Source organism: Rhinolophus ferrumequinum, unplaced genomic scaffold (assembly GCF_004115265.2).
Source record: "Rhinolophus ferrumequinum isolate MPI-CBG mRhiFer1 unplaced genomic scaffold, mRhiFer1_v1.p scaffold_84_arrow_ctg1, whole genome shotgun sequence".
Lineage (NCBI taxonomy): Eukaryota > Metazoa > Chordata > Mammalia > Chiroptera > Rhinolophidae > Rhinolophus > Rhinolophus ferrumequinum.
In genome coordinates, this window is record NW_022680440.1 from 1,032,059 (window position 1) to 1,052,187 (window position 20,129).

A 20,129-nucleotide genomic window follows, 5' to 3' on the forward strand; every position below is an offset into this window, starting at 1 on the left:
AATACTAGCAAACCAAATTGAGCAGCATATCAAAAGGATTACCACATGACTAAGTGGGATTTATTTCTGGAATGGAAGAATGGGTCAACATACTAAAATCAATATAGTAAATCACATTACTGGAAGGAAAAATAAAACCACATGATCATCCCAATTGATGCAGAAAAAAGCATTTTAATAAACTTAATATAAAAACATTCAATAAACCAGAAATAGTAGGTAAATTCCTCAACATGATAAAAACCATCTATAAAAACCCCACGGCTAACATCATACTCAATGGTGAAAGACTGAAAGCTTTTCTTCTAAAACCAGGAATAAGGCAACAGAGTCAGCATTCACCATTTCTATTCAACTTAGTTTTGAAATTCAAACCAGAGCAATTTCATAGGTAATAAAAAGAAGTAAAAGACATCAAAACTAGGAAGGAAGAAGTAATGTTATCTTTGTATGCAGACAACATGAGCTGATATGTTAAAAAAGAAAAAAAAATGATTCCATAAGAACTTTTAGAGCTAATAAACAAATTCAGCAAACCTGCAAGATACAAAGTCAACACACAGGAATCAGTTGTATTTCTAAACATTTGCAATGAACAAGTCAAAAGCAAATTAACAAAAAAAAAAAACAACTCCATTTACAATAGCATCAAAAGAATAAAACACTTAGCAATGTAAAATTGTACACCTGCAATAGGAAATAGTATGGGGGTTCCTCAGAAAGCTAAACACAGAATTATCACGATTCAGAAATTCCACTCCTAGATATATATCCAAAGGAACTGAAACCAGGTACTTGAACAGACACTTGCATGCTAGTTTTCATTACAGCATTATTTACAATAAGCGAAAAGTAAAAACAATCCAAGTGTCCATTAATTAATGAAATAAAATGTGATACATACATCTAACGGAATATTATTCAGACATAAAAGGGAATGAAGTTCTGATGCATGCTGCAACCTGGATGAACCTTGAAAAGCATATAGAAAGTGAAATAATCCGGACACCAAAAGACAAAGATTGCATGGTTCCACTTATATGAGGCACCTAAAATAGGCAAATCCATAGAGACAGAAAATGGTTTAGAGTTTATCAGAGTTTGGGGTAGGGAGAATGAGTTTTTGCTCAATGGTTAGAAAGGGGTAATGAAAATACTTTGGTAATAGATAATGGTGATGTTTGCATGTTTATAATGTAATTAATGCCACAAATTATATACTTACATGGTTAAAATGGCAAATTTTATGTTACACCTGGTTCCAAAAAAATGTAAACACATTATAAGAGATGTTATCTATGTATTACTTTTCGAAGTTGAATTGAATTACGGTAGCAATGTGTAGTATGACGTTCGCTCAAAAGATGGCCTTAATCAAAGAATGCTAGCGTCACCATGCAACAGGCAGGGCTGTCAAAGAAAATGGCAGAAGCACGGTTGTCATTCCAGGAGCAAGACCATTTTGAAGTGGTATTTGAAATGAGAATGTTGTTGAAATACAACAATGGAGGCATAAGTATGCATCAGAACCGCCAACACATCTAACAATTGCACGCATTCGTGATAAGTTTGACACGCATGGCACTGTGTGAAGAATCGAAACAGCATGCACAGCGATACAAGTGGACACTTTGGTCAACGTTGCTCAAGCAGTTCACCGTAATCAGAACGTGTCTGAATGCTGATAACGACTTTGAGCACCTCTTGTAATTACAGAAGTCAAACGTAACTTGTATTCATCTTTTGTTATCAGTATATATTATTACAATTTTAATAGTTTTTTCATTTCTTAAAATGTGTATACCTTTTTTTGGCATCCTCTGTATATTTTTTACTACAATTAAAAAAATTAATAGTGTAATATATCAAAAAATCTTGAATTATGTACTTGAAGTGGGTGAATTGTGTGGTATGTAAATTATATTTCAAACTGTTCCAAAATAAATAATACAATATTTAAAAAATAAATTATCTCTATACAGTAGTAATGAACAAAAAATGAAATTAAGAAAGCTATTCCATCTATAGCAGCATCAAAATAATAAGTTAGGAATGAGTTTAACAAATGAAAAACTTTTACTCTGAATACTACAGAAAACTGTTGCAAGAAATTAAATTAGTACTAAACTAATAGAAAGATAGGCTATGTTCATGATCAGAAGACTTAATAATAAGATAGCAAATTTCCCCAAATTTACCTATGGACTCAACACACCTATCAAAATCCCATATGACTTCTTTGCAGAAATTGATAATCTGATCCTAAAATTCACCTTGAAATTTAAGGGACCGAAGACAGCTAGAACAACCTTGAAAAAGAGTAACAAAATGGAGAATTCACACTTCCCAATTTCAAAACTTCAAAATTTCAGTAAATGACAGTGAGGTAGCGACTTAAGCTAGACATGGACGAGTGGACTATAACTGAGAGTCCAGCAATAAGCCTTCACATATACAACTAACATACCTTCAACAAATTGCCAGAACAATTTAATGGTGAAAAAATCTTTTCAACAAATGGTCGTGAGAAAACTGGCTAGCCACGTTCAAAAGAATAAAGTTGGATTCCCCTACAATAAATTAGATACAAACATTAAAATGGATTAAACTTCTAAATGGGAATTACAGTTACAGGTTGCAGGCCTTGTTTTGGGGGCAATATTCTAAAATTGACTGTGGTAATGGATGCACAACTCTGTGAATATAGTGAACGTCAATGAATTGTACATTTTAAGTACGTGACTTGTATGTTTTGTGAATTTTTATCTTTTTAAAAATGAAAGAATGTTCTCACTACTGATCCATGGACATGAAGAGGATAATAAAGGAATACTATAATCAAGTCCATGCTGACTGATTTAATAACTTAGATGAAAATGGCCCAATTCCTTGAAAGATAGAAATCTACCAAAGCTCACACAATCTGAACAGGCTTGTATCTATTTAAAAAATTGAATCAATAATTAAAAATTTTCCAAAACAGAAAGTACAGGATTAGATGTGAATTTGACCAAATATTTAAGGAAGAAATCATATAAATTCTCTACATTCCTTTGCAGAAAATAGAAGCAGAGGACACTTCCTAACTCATTGTATGAGGCCAGCATTACCCTGACAATAAAACCAGACAAGTACAAAAAAGAAATCACAAACCAATATTGCCCATAAACATACATGCAACTAAATATTGGCAAATTGAGTCTAACAATGTGTAAAAAGAGTAATACACCAGAACCAAATGGGATTTATTCCAGGTATGCTGGTTTGGCTGGTATAATAATAGAAAATCAATGAATGCATTCTATCATATCAACAGGCTAAGGAAAACTCAGATCATCGTTATCAGTTATGTAGAAAAAGCACATTGACAAAATCCACCATCCACTTTACGTCAACAACTCTCAGCAAATTAGGAATAGAGGAGAAATTCCTCAACTTGATAAAGAACATCTACAAAAAAACCCTTATAGCTAATGTACATAATGGTGAGAAACCGGACACTTTACTCCTAAGATTAGGAACAAGACAAGGATATTCCCTCTTACCACTCCTATTCAACATCTTACTGGAAGACGTAGCTAGTGCAATAAGACAGGAAAAAGAAGTAAAACTATTCAGATTGAGAAAGAAGAAATAAAAGTGTATTTGTTCATAGATGGCACTGTTTATATAGTAATTTCCAGAGAACCAACAAAAGGACTTCTGTGAATATAGCAACATCACAACATACACGGTTAACAGTATATAAATGTTGTTGCTCTCAACATACAAGGTTAACAGTATATAAATGTTGTTGCTCTCTCATCTACTACCAGTGAAAAATTAGAATTTGAATTAAAAACACAGTACCATTTGCAATAGCACAAAAATATGAAATACTTAGGTATTAATCTAATGAAATATATACAGAGTATATATGAGGAAAACTACAAAACTCTGATGAAAGAAATCAAAGATCTAAATAAATGGAGAGTCCATGTTTCTGGACTATAACACTCAACATTATTAAGATGTCAATTCTTTCCCAACTTGACCTATACATTCCTATGTAATACTAATCAAAATCCTAGGAAGTTATTTTGTAGCTATTAACAGATTCTAAAATTTATATGAAAAGACAGAAGACTCAGAATAGCCAACATAATAGTGAAGAACAAAGTTGGAGAACAGACACTGCTCAATTGTAAGACTTACTATGAAGCTACAGTAATCAAAACAGAGTGGTATTGGCAAACAAACAAGTAGATTAAAAGAACAGAATAGAGAGCCCAAAAATAGGCCCACACAAATATAGAAAACTGATCCCTGACAAAGGAGCAAAGGCAATTTAATGGAAAAAGATAGTCTTTTCAACAAATGGTGCTGGAACAATTAGACATCCAAATGCAAAAGAAACAAAATACTTACACACACCTTACAACTTTCAGAAAAATTACCTCAAAATGGATCATCGTAGACCTAACTCTAAAACATGAAACAATAAAAACTCCTATAACAAAACACAGGAGAAAATTTAGGTGATTTTGGGTTTGGTGATGAGTCATTAGATAACCCAAAAGCACAATCCATGAAAGAAAAAAGTGCTACTGTACTTTATTAAAAACTTCTGCTCTTCAAAAAGCACTATTAAGTAAATGGAAAGATAAGCCACAGAATGTGAGAGAATATTTGCAAAACACATATCTAAAGGACTGGCATCCAAAATGTACAAAGAACTCTTGAAACTCAAGTCAGAAGACAAACAACATAATTAAAATATGGGCAAACATCTGAACAGATACGTCATCAAAAACGATATAAAAACAGTAAATGAACATATGAAAAAATGCTTAAATCATGTATCATTAGGGAACTGCAAATGAAAACAATGATACCACTACACACCTATTAGAATTGATAAAATAGAAAACACTGACAACACCAGCTGTTGGCAAGGACGCGGAGCAAGAGGAATTTATTCATTGCTGGTGGGAAGGTAAAATGGTGCAGCTGCTTTGGAAGACAGTTCAGCAGTTTCTTACAAAATTAAACATAGTTTTACCTTATGATCCAGCAATCATATCCTAGGTTTTTACCCAACTGATTTGAACATTTATTTCCACACACGAACCTCCATGCAAATGTTTATAACAGCTTTATTCATAACAGTAAAAAAATGGAAGCAATCAAGATGTCCTTTAATAGGGAAATGGATAAACAGTTGCATATTCACACAGAATACCACTCAGCAGTACAAAGAAACAACTTATGATACATACAACAAATAGACGAATCTCAACTTGTTGAGCAAAAAAGCCAGACACAAATAAGTGTGGATGGTATGATTCCATTTACATGAAGTTCAAGAACAGACAAAAGAAATCCGTGATAGATCAATGTTTACTCTTGTGGGGGAGGTGTGGGACAGAGGTATACCGACTACAAAAGGGCACTCTTTCTGGGGTTATGGTAATGTCATGTGTCTTTATTCAGATGTTAGCTATGGTTGTATATATTTGTTGAAACACATAAAACTGCATATTTAAGATTTGGGTATTTTACTTTATGCAATTATTATGTAATAAAGTTGGTTATTTAAAAAAAAAATTGAGATACTGGTTATTTTGGAGGGATGTAGAGGATTGTGATTGGGATGGAGCAGTTGCAGGGCTTCTAAGGTGACTAGTGTGGCCCCAATAAGAGTGTATCTGCCAAAAAGGATAACTCATGGTTACTTGAGCTCAAATTTACAACCAAAATCTAGCAGCCATTGTATGCAGAGGTGTTCACACACTCTGCACTTCAGGGAAAATCTATAGACTGGGCTACCAAGCCTCCTGCACAGTGCTCCTGCCATCTGAGTTGACCCTTATGAGAGCTCCTAGGAAAGAAATTTGACCAATCAGAGCTGTGCAGCTATGTCCTCATTTGCATCTTCACTGACAAATCAGAGCAGCTCCATTCGGACCAGTCAGGATGGTGCTATTTGGACTAACCAAACTGTGAGGATTTGGAGGCCTCATTTTCATAGAAATGGACCGATCACGGACCAGGGGTGGGCACTCTTCTCTATATAAGCCAGCTTCACCTCCGCCTCAATGGCACACTTTCATCAGTTTCTATTGCACTCAGTTTCTCAGGCTGGAGCTGTTACATTTGATTGGAGCAGAGTGGAACTGTCTCGCCGGAGCTGAGCTGTGACACCAGAGTTGTAACACCAGAGCCTTCTCACCCAGGTCGCCTTGCCAGAGCTGTCCCACAGTCGAACTGTTCCACAATTGAGCTATTTACACTGAATAGTTTCTTCCCTCACTGCACCCCAAATTGCAGACTCTTTGTTGACAGTGAATTGGCGATGACAACCTTCTGTTGCCAGTAGCCAAGCTCTATTTCTTACCCTTCATGCTCATTTCAAAGTTGTTCTTTTAAGAATTTATGAAGCTACACTTTTGGTTCATGTAGTTTTGTGTATCTGTGCCATATTTGACAAGAAAGTACGAAAAAATACCTTCCAAATGTGCCCATTTCATCACAGGTTGGGTTGGACTATATGACCTCTAAATAACTTTTAAAGCCTAAAATTGGGTGAGTCTATATTACAATGATAAAATCACTGAAAATGAATATAAGGCATTTTCTATTTAATATTTAAAACATCTAGGTTTAAATAAATAATATGAAAGATTTTCTAGACCAAACACACACATGGGATAACACTTTCCCCCCAAGTTTATGCTTCTTTTATTTCACTATAAAGAACAGAAACCAAATCCGAGTCTTAACCTCAAATATATTTCCAATTCTTTCTAATCTTTAAGTATATGAATGATAGTTTTTTGGACCAAGAGCCACTAAGTCTCTCAACTCCTCAGCACTATCTCCTGGTCGTAACTTTCTGGAAAGCACAACTAACATAAAACCACCAATTTAAAAAGTTGTGTACAGGCATATGTCCATACAAAGAACAGCAATGTGCCAAGCAGTTGTACCTGTAATAACCAAAGCTGCTAACAACCAGAACGCTTCCTAGGTGAATGGATAAACACCTTGTGGGATATCTATACAGTGGGATGCTTGCTAACCAGCAATTAAAAAAAACCAGAACTATTGAAACAAGCAACATGAATCTATCTCAGCATAAAAATTCCATTATGCCAAGTAAAAGAAGCCAGACTCCTTCCATTAAAAAAGAATACACTGGATGATTTAATTTATATAAAATTCCAGAATATGCAAATTAGAGTGACAGAAAGCAGATTGTTTACCGGAACATGGGAAGATAGATAAGGGTGAGAAAAATCAGAGGCACAGGCCACTTTTGGGTGTGACAGATGTTTACTGTCTTGACTGTGGTGATGGCTTCAGGGGTGTACACGTATGTCAAATCTTATCAAAACGTATACTTTGAAATGTTTACTGTGTGTCAATTAGTTTCCAATAAAACTTTTTAATGTTGTGCACTAGGCAAGAGTCATCTCCCCCTGCCTCTCCTAACTTCTAATCATATTGTCCTCATAAGGCGAGAGGAAACTGAAAACACTATTCTTCTAACCTCACTGACAAGCTTCCCTTGACCAGGCTTACTTAAGTTTTGTTTAAATGGAGGTCGTGATACTTTGAGGGAGAACGGGTTTGCAGTGCAGGATCCCCAATGTCTGACCCTGTCCTTCACTAGGCAGGAACACAGGATCACTGGGGCAGTACACACAGACGAGACAGGCAAACCCACGGTCCCAGCACTCATACTGCACTGGCACCTCGTAAACAGTCAGTGATCTTCTCAGTTGGCTCCACGCCCCAGTGAAACACTAGTGGCGCAGCCCGACTGTCACGGCCCTTAGGACGAGGCTATGCCGGCCTGCATCCTAAGCAGAGGAAGATGAAGCCTGCTTTCATTCTCTCCACCAGTCCTTTACCAGGTGAGAACTTTCCATTTTAATGTGAGGAAGGCGGTCACAGGTGAGCCAGTCTACAGAGCAAGAGCATTGGTCCCAAAGGCCGTCAGAATTGGCAGATCCCATCTCAAATCTGTTCAGATCAGGGCAAAGGGAAGAGCTCTAGCCCAAAGTTGGCAACTGGAAATAAATGTGTAGCTGGAAGGAAAACATCAGGCAGAAGGGAGATATGTGGCCCCCTTTACCCAAAGCAAGCAGGCCTGGCTACCTCAGCACACCTGACCAGGCTGAAGGAGTAACTGTGAGGGAAACCCACCTTCCTGGAAGCTCCCCCACTACTGCAGCCTTCGTGGTCCTATCTAATGAATTTATACCTGCAATGGGACACAATAGTCTTGTATTTACGATAACCACGAGCCAGCAGACTTCACCACTGTGACACCTTCAAATACCAGGTAAGCAGAACTCTTTCTGTGGAATAACAGAACTTTAACAGAGAAGACTCTCAACAATGTGTGAGAAACCCCGGCAGGGTCAGCACTCAGGTCATGTCCTGCACAGCGCGGATCAACTTGATGAAGATGCACACCGCTCATGTACAAAACCTCCGAGTCCTTTATTAGTACCTGGAGATGCGCAGTACATACACTTACCAGCCTCACACCAGCTACCGAAGTACAGAGAAGCGAGACTGCCCTCAGAACAAGGCTCTCAGAGCAATTTACGGTGCTGTCTGCTCTGAACTTCCACAAAACTGAACTCAGACGCACGCAGGACAGACAACATAATAATTTCACTTTGAAATGGTTCTTAAGCAATGCCATTAATTGATAATTCAAACTTTCCAGAGTGTGAGACGCGGCAGGTCTCTGGGTGCCATGGCACTGCCATAAAAGGCCATCAGGCATTTGAAGGTCAGACAGTAAGAACCGGCGGGCGCGGGGGGAGGTTTGCCTTTCAGTGTAGATAACAGATGGTCCAAGTGGATAACTTCAGTCCAGGCTCAGTATGGGTCCTACAGAAATCCACCAGAGAAACACAGTTTATAAACCAGAAAGCTGGAAAATGCCAGCTATCACTTGTTACTGACTCCTACTGGTAGACACGGAGGCACTGGGAGTCATTTACAACACAGCAAGTTTAAGAGGGAGATGCCTGGAAGAAAGAATGGAATTCACTGTGTCAGATCCACTCTGATCCTCTCGTGACACGGTGCCATGAGTCCCTCTGCTTTCACATGTGAATTAAGAATTGCTTCCTTTATTTCAATGTTCCATTTTGAAAATAACCAAACCCTTCCCCGGACCCCCATCATTCTTCATAAATTCTGTTTGCAAAGTCCTGATTCTTCTGGATCTAGACTTTTTCCTTTCGCTTCAATTTTGATACCTTCTTGACTGTCCCATTCTTATTCAGAAGCTTTAGGACACGGTCTTTATGATCTAAAACCTTAAGCATGGAGTCTCTGGCCTCGCTGATTTGATCCATCACAAGTTTACACCTCTGCATATTTCCCTGAAACAAAGACATGAAATCAGTAATCAGTAATCTCGACTGTGGATTGAGGCCATTTTGAGGCTTTGACATAGATAAACGTTTTAGTGTCTCTTGCTAATGTAGGCTGAAGCAAACACTCGGTTTTTACTTGAAGGTATTAGCAGATGAGGGAGGGAAAAGGAGAAGCAAGATTTTACAGTAAACAACTCCATACAGTGGATGATCAAAAGGGGAAGGGCTCATTCAAACCTGGATTAGCTCATTTATTCGGTGAAGGTCATCATCGGTTGCTGCCTTTTTCTTTGGGATAATACCTTCCTGCAGGTTGGTGAGTCTTTCATAAACATCATGTTCAAGATTCGTCTGCAATACACAAGGGGAAGGCATCGTGACCTCAGAGATACTTTTCTTTCTCAACTGCAGGCAAATACACCCACTTGAATTCCCTTGTAAACCAGTATGAGGGCTATTCGGGTGATGAAATCCTTCTTCTCAATGACTAAGGTTATGGAAGCTTCAGGAACGGAAACTGATCAATAACAATTCACACTACAATTTGCTGTAATTCAGAGCCCATCTCCAAGGGTAAATTTTAAATCCTGCCCTGAATTTATAATTTGTCTGGAAAACAAGTCAAGTTTCACAGAAATGTGCTTCTCTGATAAGTATAAACCTAGCCATGGCACTACTTTTTAAATTTTTTAAAAATATACTTGTAACAAACAATGTTTTTCAGATCACAGCTACTCCAAAAATAGAACTTCACCAGGTTGTCTTGATCGTCTCACCTTCACCTTGCTGATGAAGGCCATTCCTGCCCTAGGGTTCTGGAAATGGTTGAGCCCCCACTGACACTGGAGAGATGAGATCAATCTCAGCTTACTAGCCAGTGTGCTCACAGCCCAAGGGAGGGGGACACTCCATGCCCTCCGTGGCCACGGGCGTTGTATTCAGGAACAAAGTGAACAAGCAGGGGCTCCAGGAGGCAGGCTCTGCAGTGCCAAGAACGAGAGGGCCCCTGGTTCCCAGGAGGATGTGACTTGCTTATCTGAACATCACACGTTGGCAGAGAACTGAAGGCTAACGCTCAGCGAGAAGAGGGAACTGTGCCTGGTCCCCGGGGTAAGGAGAAGAGTGGGTAGGCGGGGCTTCCAGTGAGGCCAGCCGAGGCTCTCCGTTTCACAAGGCCTGACAACGCATAACACTGAAACTTAACTGTAGGTCTCACACCACAGGTATTCAATATATTTTGGTTCTGGGTACCAGAACTAAGATGTATTTAGAGGATAATTACATATTACATAGCACACGTAAAAATTCTATCATCACCCATGTTAACTGGGAATGTTTCAGAATTATTCAGAAGACAATGCTCTGTGAATTCAGAAAGCTAGAGCATCTGTCCCTCTCTTCAGCAGGATGTAACAACTCTAAACTCCACCTACCAGCTGTAGCAACTGGGCAGCACAGAGGTGGACTTTCCAGCCTTGGGCACGACAGGACACTCCTTTCTGATTAGCTATTTCCTGCAGCATAGCTTTCTTCTCCTCTGGAACCACAAAAAAATACAAAGGACAATTCAATTTTTAGAAAGCTAAATGCTTAGTGTTCAAAAAGCCACTGAAGCACTACTATTTTATCAAGAATTTCTTTACTGGGGTCAGCCTGGTGGCTCAGGTGGTTAGAGCTCCATGCTCCTAACTCCGAAGGCTGCCGGTTCGATTCCCACATGGGCCAGTGGGCTCCCAACCACAAGGTTGCCGGTTCGACTCCTGCAAGGGATGGTGGGCTGCGCTCCCTGCAACTAACAACTGGAAACTGGACCTGAAGCTGGAGCTGAGCTGCACCCTCCACAACTACAACTGAAAGGACAACTTGACTTGGAAAAAATCCTGGAAGTACACACTGTTCCCCAATAAAGTCCTGTTCCCATTCCCCAATAAAAAAAAATCTAAAAAAAAAATAAAAAACTAATTAAAAAAAAAAAAGAATTTCTTTACTTAAGTATCTTTAAATAATTGCTTTGCATTTAAGTCATGAGGAATAGAGGTCAACATGAACAAAAGCTCTCTTTTTTTGTGCACTCCAGAGGAATGCTTTAAAGACATGCTGATAATCTAGTGAGTTCAAAAGACAGCGAGTTATTAGTCTAACCTCTTAAAGGAGGGAAAATGATCTTTAGTGGGTAGGAGCCCTGCTCATGTGTGATGCTTGTTAAGCATGTGGAGAGTTGGGCATTAAGTCTTAAAAACTCTTTGGTGTTATCTAGATCTTGGAGAAATCACAGGAATCAAATCTGAATAACGTTTAATCAGGATTGTAGAATATACCGTGTTTCCCCGAAAATAACACCGACCCGGACAATCAGCTCTGCGTCATTTGGAGCAAAAATTAATATAAATCTTATATAATATAAGACTTATCTAATATATAAGATTTATATTAATTTTTGCTCCAAATGATGCATCAGAGCTGATTGTCCGGGTCGGTCTTACTTTCGGGGAAACGGTATTTGAAATGGATCATTTGTGCTAGAGAGAGAGAAAGTAGATTTGAGGGGTACTTGTCAAAAGTGAGTTTAGCTATACCTGGGAAGTTTTAATTATTGTGTAATTAAGACTTAAAATATGTTTACACACTACATGGACAATTAAAAATTATTTTTAAGAATTAAAAAATTATTTTATTATTTAAAAAATTAATCTTTAAAAAGCCAATCTGATTTGTCAAAACCCATAGAATGTGTATCACCCAGACTGAACCCTAGTGTAAATGATGACCTTTGGGTGATGTAACAAACGCAGCACCGTGGTGGGGATGCTGACAGTGGGGCAGGCTGTGCGTGTGGTGGCGGGGCGTGTACAGGAAATGTGTGTATCTTCTGCTCAATTTTGTTGTGAACCTAAAACTGTTCTAAAAAGTCCATCAATTTAAAAAAAAAAACCCCTATCTAGCAGGCAAATATTAGCATGAGTATGATTAAGCAATCTTTAAACTTTCTGAGGTAACTGTGGTCTTTCATGCAGTTGTATGAAATAACAGAGACCCAGTGCGCCCTTAACCCAGTTCCCCAACAGCAACACCCTGCAAACCACACACAGCATCACAGCCACGACACTGACAGTGCGCTGACCTACGGATTTCATGTTTTAGATGTACTGTGTATTTTCATAAGCATTAAAAACACTTTTTAGTTTGAAATAAAGATTCATAGGAAGTTGCGAAGATAATAGATATATCTGATAAGGGACTTTTATCTAGGAATTCCTACAACTCAATAATAAAAAGACAAACCACAGTTAAAAGGGCAAAGAATCCAAATAGACATAAAGACGTTCAATATCATGAGGCATTAGGGAAATGCCAATCAAAACCACACTAAGGTACCACTTCCCACCCACCAGCATGTGGTAAATCAGAAATCATGTAAGTCATGGTGAGGATGTGGAGAAATCAGATGCCTCATGTATTGCTGATGGAAAAGTAAAGTGTATTCACTTTGGAAAAGTCTAGCAGTTCCTTGAAGGTTAAACACAGAGTCACCAAACAGCCCAGAAATTTCATTCCCAAGAGAAATGAAAACAGATATCCACACAAAAATTTGTACACAAATGCTCATAGCATCATTTTCATAATAATTAACACGTGGAAATACACAAATGCCCAAGTGATAAGTGGATAAAATGGGTATATCCATAAACTACATTATTATTTGGCAAGAAAAAAGAATGATGTACTGATACATGCTACAACATGGATGAACCTTGAAAACATTATGCTCAGTGAAATGAGCCAGTCACACAGACTGTGGATTACGATTCTATGCATATGAAATCTCCAGCATTGGGAAATCAAGAAATGGAAAGTAGGTCAGATGCTGCCTAGGGTTGGGATGAGGAAGGAGTGAAGATGGCGGGACTGAGACTGAAGGCTAAGGGGTATAGAGTCTCTTACTGGGATGATAAAAATGTTTTAAAACTGTAGTGATGTGCACAACTCTGTGAATACACTAAAAATGGAATTGTACATTTTAACAGGTGAATTGTATGCTACATAAATTATACCTCAATAAAGGTATTAGAAAAAGACAGTAAAGAGAGGTCAAGTTTGCCCCACTAGTTACATCTTACCTCCTAACTACAGTACAGTTCAAACCCAGGAAATCATTACTGATGTGAAGTGTGAGTGTAGTTCTTTGTAATTTATCATGTGTGCAGATTCATGTGACCACCACTGCAAGAGATTCAGAACTAGTATACAGCAACACAGCGGTCTCCCATGCTACATCTTACGGTCACACCACCCCCTTCCCACATTATCCCCGATCATTCTCCATCTGTATCAGTTTGTCAGATAGGACTCTCATTGTGGGTGTCCCTTAAAGGCAGGCTTTCCCCACCAAGCACAAGTGTATGCCCTCGAGACCGACCCAAGCTGTCCCACAGCAAGTTCTTCCCTTTGCATTCCTGAGTAGTGGTCAATGGTACCAGGTGGTTGAATCATTTGCCTATTGATGGTCACTTGTGTTGTTTTCAGTTTTGGGCTATTACAAAAAGTTGCTATGAACCCCAGTGTACAGATTTTTGTGTGGACACAGGTTTTCTTCTTCTCGGATAAGTGCTCAGGAGTGCAACTGTTAGATCATATAGTAAGGGTATATTTTGTTTTTATGAAACCGCCAAAGAATTTCTAGAGTAGCTCAGCAATGTATGAGAGTTCACTTGCTGTACGAGAGTGCTCTGCTAACTTGCTCCCCAGTGAGACTGGTGAAAATTAAAATAAAAAACCCATCTAAACCCTGGGGAAGGTCCTAAGGGCAAACAGCAAATGCAGAAACATGCTAAAATGTGGTAAGAACAGCAAGTCTGTGGTGTCTGGACAGACTGTTCCCTCTCCTCCTCCCTCCCAGCTCAGTGAGGCAGAGCCCACTGCAGGCAGCTACGCAGGGCACCCCTCCCTCCAGCTGGGCGGAGGGCTTTCTGCCCAGGAGGAACAGCACTTCTTATCCTGCCTCCACTGCATGTACGTCACAGGTGAGTACAATCAAGATGTAGGGGCTCCCTTCTGCTCAACCCCCACTCGTGGAATGGACTGTACCTGAGGCAAGATGTGCTGAGAACACTGGGGCGCCGGGAGCCCTCTTTCTGGCTTGTGAGGCAAGCCGGGAGGCTCCCAGCTGCTCAGTCCTCTGCACCTGCACTCATCACTCACTCACCATCTAGAGAGCTGGGTGTTTATTACTCAGAGAAGGTGACCAGTGTCTCCACCCCCATCTCCATAGACCTAGGTTCAGAGAGTCTGCCTGTGGGGAGAAACAGGCCATAAAACTGGTAGCTTCTAATCTCTTCCCAGAGGGATGGACTCCATTTGCAAAATGGTGTGAAGTTCAAACAGAAAGGTGCTCCCAAGAACAGTGGGAGGTTGTAGTGAACACACAGGAGAGAAAATTCTTAGATCTAATGAAGACACAGCCTAGACTGTGGGCTGACTAGTTTGCAGGAGAAAACAGAGTGGGGAGTGGGAGAAGCCCTCCCGGGGTCAGAACAAATACCAAACACCAACCTCACAAATTACTGTGGCAACCAGCCAGCATCGGACTGGGTTAGTTTGCAGGGGAATTTAATTTGTGTTACAGGGCAAACTCCAGCATGTGCTCTGTTCTAGTAGAGCAAATGACAAGCAATTTGTGAAGTTTATCAGCTGGGTGGAATCCGGAGAGTGGGAAAGAGCCCTCCAGTTCCACTCTTTCCCAGGACGACTGTGGCCACAGCGGATGCTACGACTCCCTGAGGAGGAACATTAGAGGCTGAACACTGGGTGGGGGGGTAGAGGTGGTAAGACTTCATTAAAACAATCCCAGCAGTCACTAAACAAATAAACAGGCAAATAGTAACAATGGGGGGGGGGAGATGAAGACCAGTACCCAGAGATGCTATAAAATTATCTACAGTATTCAGTTTCCAACAAAAAAGACGCATGCAAAGGAAACAGGAAAAGCATGACGCATCCATGGGGCGGGGGGGGGGGGGGGAGGGGGGAATGAATGCAACAGAAAGTGCTTGTGAGAGTGACCACTGTCAGACTTACTGGAAAAAAGATTTGAAAGTAGCCATTATAAATCAATTCAAGGAATGAAAGAAAAGCATGAGTGAAGTAAAAGGTATGATGATGATGTCACATTAAATAGAAAATGTCAAAGAGAAAGGAAAAAAAACAAATGGAAATTCTAGAATTGAAAAGTACAATAAATAAAAATTTACAAAATCCACTAGAGGGGATCAACAGGTCTGAACTGGTACGAAAAGGAATTAGCAAAGTTGAAGACAGATGGACAGATATTATGCAAGCTGAAGAGCTGAGAGAAAAAGACTGAAGAATAATGAACAGGGCCTCAGACAAATGTGAGACACCACTAAGAGCACCAACATATGTGTACTAGGAATACAAGAAGGAAAAGAGAAAGGAGAAGGAAGAATATTCCAAGAAAAAAAATGGCCGAAAACTTCTCAAATTTACTGAACCCCCCCACCCCCCCCACAAAAACAACTTATATATCCAGGAAGCTCAAGGAATTCCAAGTATGATAAATGCAAACAGACACATCATAGTAAAAATCTTAAAAGTAGCAAGAGGAAAAATGATGCACCACTTACAAGGTAACCCCAGTAAAATGAGTTCTCAGGAGAAATAATGGAGGCCAGCAAGCAGTGGCATAACATATTCAAAAAGCTCAAAGGAATGTATGAGAGATCTAGTTTCTCCATATCCTCACCAGCATTTGGCACTATCAGTATTTTATTTCAGCTGTTTTGATAAGTAGTGACATCTCAATTTAAATTTCTCTAATGGCTGGTGAGGTTGAACTTAGGGAAAAACAAAAAAAGAGGTTGTTTTCTGTTCCCGAATCCAATCCAGACACCTCATTACATTTACTTATCTCCCTAGACTCCTCTTGGCTTGATTATTTCTCCGACTTTCCTTGCTTCTGATGACTGACAGTTTTGAAGAGTACTGATCAAGTATTTTGTAGGATGCGGATGTGTCTAATGTTTTTCTTAGGGTTAGACTGTAGTTATGTTTTTGAGAGACATACGGGGAAGTACCATTGCTCTCGTAGCCTGTGATGGGTGCATACTATTTTCACAATTCATCACTATGGATACTGACCAGATCACCTGGCTGAGGTGGTATGTGCCAGGTGTCTTCATTGTAAAGTTACCCGAACCCCAACCTCCTCCACATAGGACAACTTTGCAAAGCCCACACAAAAAGACTATGCTTTAGTTCCCTTGAACATCTCACGTGCTTGTCAACGGTGTATCCTCTTTGGTGAAATATGTCTTTATGCCTTCCTCCATTTCTAATTGGATTATTGTTTTTATTTACTGTTAAGTATGAAGAGTTCCTAATATATATTCTAGATATGAGTTCTGTACGAGATATGTGGTTTACTAATATTTCCACACAGTTTATAGCTTTTCTTTTCATCCTCCTAACAAGGTCTTTCACAGATAAAGTTTTTATGAAGCCCAATTTATTGATTTGTTTTTCCCCTTTATAGATGTTTTTAGTGTTATATCTAAAAACTGTTCATTATGTCCTAGGTCCAGGCGACTTTATACCAGGTATTCTTCTAAAAGTTTTATAGTTTTACATTTCATATTTAAACCTATTCATTTTGAGTTCAGTTTTGTACAAGACGTGAGGATTAGGTGGAGGCTGTGGATTTTGTTTTTGAACTTACAGGTGTCTAGCATCATTTGTTAAAAAGACTTTCCTTCACCACTGAATAGCTTCTGCACTCTGGTCAAAAATCAGTCAAGCATGTTTGTGTGCGTCTATTTCTGCATTTTCTATTCTATTACAGTCATATAAACATCTGTCCCCTGCAAATACCACAAAGTTGTGATTACCGTAGCTGAATCACAGGCTTTAATATTGGTAAGAATGATTCATTTTTTATGATTATTTTACTTATTCTCGCTCCTGTGCCTTCCCACATAAAGTTTAAAATAAGCTTTACCATGTTTACAAAAACCTTTCTGTGATTTTGGTAGGAACTGTATTAAACCTATTGATCAATCTAGGGAGAACTGACACCTTTATGCTGAGTTTTCTAATCCATGAACATTGTATGTCTCTTCATTTATTTAGATGCTTTTTTGTTTCTTTCATAGTATTTTGCAGTTTTCAGCAAACAAACTTTGAACATGTTTTACTAGATTCATACCTAAGTATATCATTTTGGGGAGAACTATAAATGGCATTATGTTTTCAAAATCATAAGGTCATTCCAAGTATCTAAAATTACAACTGATTTTTGTGTGTTGATACTGTGTCCTATGACTTTGCTGAATTTACTAGTTCCTAGAGTTTTTTCAAAGAATCCCTTGGGATTTTCTACAGAGACAATGATGTCATCTGCAAATCAAGACAGTTTTATTTATTCCTTTCCAACCTGTATAGTCTTTTATCTTCTTCTTGCCTTACGGTGCAGCTAGAACTTCTAGTTCAATGTGGAGTAAGAGTGGCGAGAGAGGATAGCCCGGTCTTTTTGTTAATCTCAGGTAGAAAGCATTCAGTCTCTCACCAATAAGTGTAATGTCGACTACGTTTTTTTATAGACTTTATCAAGTTGAGAAAGTCTTTATCTTATTTTTCAGAGTTTTTATCACAAAAAAGTGTTGAGGACCGGCCCGGTGGCTCAGGCGGTTGGAGCTCCGTGCTCCTAACTCCGAAGGCTGCCGGTTCGAATCCCACATGGGCCAGTGGGCTCTCAACCACAAGGTTGCCGGTTCAACTCCTCTAGTCCCGCAAGGGATGGTGGGCTCTGCCCCCTGCAACTAAGACTGAACATGTCACCTTGAACTGAGCTGCCTCCAGGATGGCTCCATTGGTTGGAGCGCGGGATGTCAACCACAAGGTTGCCGGTTCTACTCCCGCAAGGGGGCTGCACCCCCTGCAACTAGCAACTGGCAACTGGACCTGGAGCTGAGCTGCACCCTCCACAACTAAGACCGAAAGAACAACAACTTGACTTGGAAAAAAGTCCTGGAAGTATACACTGTTCCCCAATAAAGTCCTGTTCCCCTTCCCCAATAAAATCTTAAAAAAAAAAAAAGTGTTGAATTTTGTCAAATAATTTTTCTGTATCAGTTAATATGATCATGTGATTTTTCTTCTTTAGCTTTTGTTGTAGGATGAATTGTGTCCCCTGCAAAAGGTATGCTGAATTCCTAACCTGTGGTAGTCATGAATGTGACGTTATTTGTAAGTAGGGTCTTTGCAGATGTAATCAAGTTAACAAGGAGCCATACTGAACCCTAAATCTAATGAGTAATGTCTTATGAGGATGGAGAGGGCTTAGATACACAGGGAAGAACACTGTGTGGAAATGGAGGCAGAAACTTGAGTGATGCAGTTGCAGGCCAAATAATACCAAGGATTGCTGGCAGCCACCAGAAGCTACAAAAAGGTAAGGAAGGATTCTCTTCTATAGGCTTCAGAGTATGATTCTGCTAACCTTGATTTTGGATTTCTAGCCTCCAGAACTTCTATATTCATGAGAAATATTGATAATGTAGGTTTCAATATTTGTATTCTCTTTGATTATCATATCAGGGAAATACCGACTTCATAAAATGAATTTGGAAGTGTTCCATTCTATACTTTGAAAGAGACTGTGAAAACCTGATGTTGACTGTTCATTTAAACATTTGATAGAATTTCCCAGTAAAAGTATCTGAACCTAGAGATTTCTGTTTGGAAGTTTTTAAATAATGGATTCAATTTATTTAATATATATAGGGTTATTCAGATTTTCCATTTGCTTATGGTGAGTTTTGGTAGTTCGTGCTTCTGTAGGTACTGGTTGATTTCATCTGAGTGAATACGGACATAAAGGTGTTCACAGTATTTCCTTATTATGCTTTTAATGGCTGCAGCACAATCTATAGTAATATCCTGTTTCATTCCTGATAGTCATAGTCTGTCTTCTATTTCTTCTTTCGGCAGCATTTAGTGCTATAAATTTCCCTGTTGGCACTGCTTTAGTTGCCTCCCACATATTTTGGTATGCTGTATTTTATTTTCATCTTCATTCAGTTTATGTATTTTTAATAATTTCTCGAGAGTTCCTCTTTGACCCATTACTTAAAAGTGTGCTAATTTTCATGGTTTGGAGATTTTTTTTGGTTATCTCTATTATTGGTTTCTAATTTGATTCCCTTATGGTCAATGAAGACAACTCTGTATGATTTCAGTTCTTTTAAATCTGTTGGTTTGTTTTATGATCCAGGACACAGTCTGCTGCATGGGCACTTGACAGAATATGTATTCTGCTGCATTCTACAAATGTTTATTAGATGTTGGTTTGTGGTATTCAGTTCTATATCCTTGCTGGTTTTGTCAAGTATGAGGTGTGATTAAAAAAAAATATGGTGAATGTTTGTATTAATAAAATTTATTACAGTAAAAGACACAGTGCCATCAATCCCCTTCAAAATACTCCCCCTCACTTTGAACACACTTATCCCATCGTTCTTGCCACTTTCTGAAGCAGTTCTGGAAGTCCTCTTTCATGAGTGTCTTCAGTTGCGCTGTCGTGGCTACCTTGTTGTCCTGAATCGATTCAAAACATTTACCTTTCATGGTCATTTTGACTTTGGGGAAGTGCCAGAAGTGTCAGATCCAGTGAATAAGCACACACTGTGATGAGGACACACTGTAATGTTTTTGACAGAAATTGCTATATACCAG

The 20,129-nt window shown here is 39.0% G+C and overlaps 1 protein-coding gene across 4 annotated transcripts in view; it reads right to left on the reverse strand.

Annotated features, from left to right (window-relative positions):
* Positions 1 to 5,118: 5,118 nt before the first annotated feature.
* The window catches only part of SAP130 (Sin3A associated protein 130), a 90,003-nt gene continuing 74,992 nt past the window's right edge, over positions 5,119 to 20,129 (reverse strand). The window contains exons 19-21 of one of the 4 annotated variants that reach the window (XM_033102313.1): positions 10,817 to 10,920; positions 9,621 to 9,734; positions 5,119 to 9,389 (exon numbers count right to left, since the gene is read on the reverse strand). In XM_033102313.1, coding sequence (XP_032958204.1) covers positions 9,231 to 9,389; positions 9,621 to 9,734; positions 10,817 to 10,920 — 377 coding nt within the window. In that variant the 3' untranslated portion in view covers positions 5,119 to 9,230. The remainder of the gene's footprint in view (positions 9,390 to 9,620; positions 9,735 to 10,816; positions 10,921 to 20,129) is intronic. The other 3 variants (XM_033102315.1, XM_033102316.1, XM_033102314.1) reach the window with 3 other exon arrangements.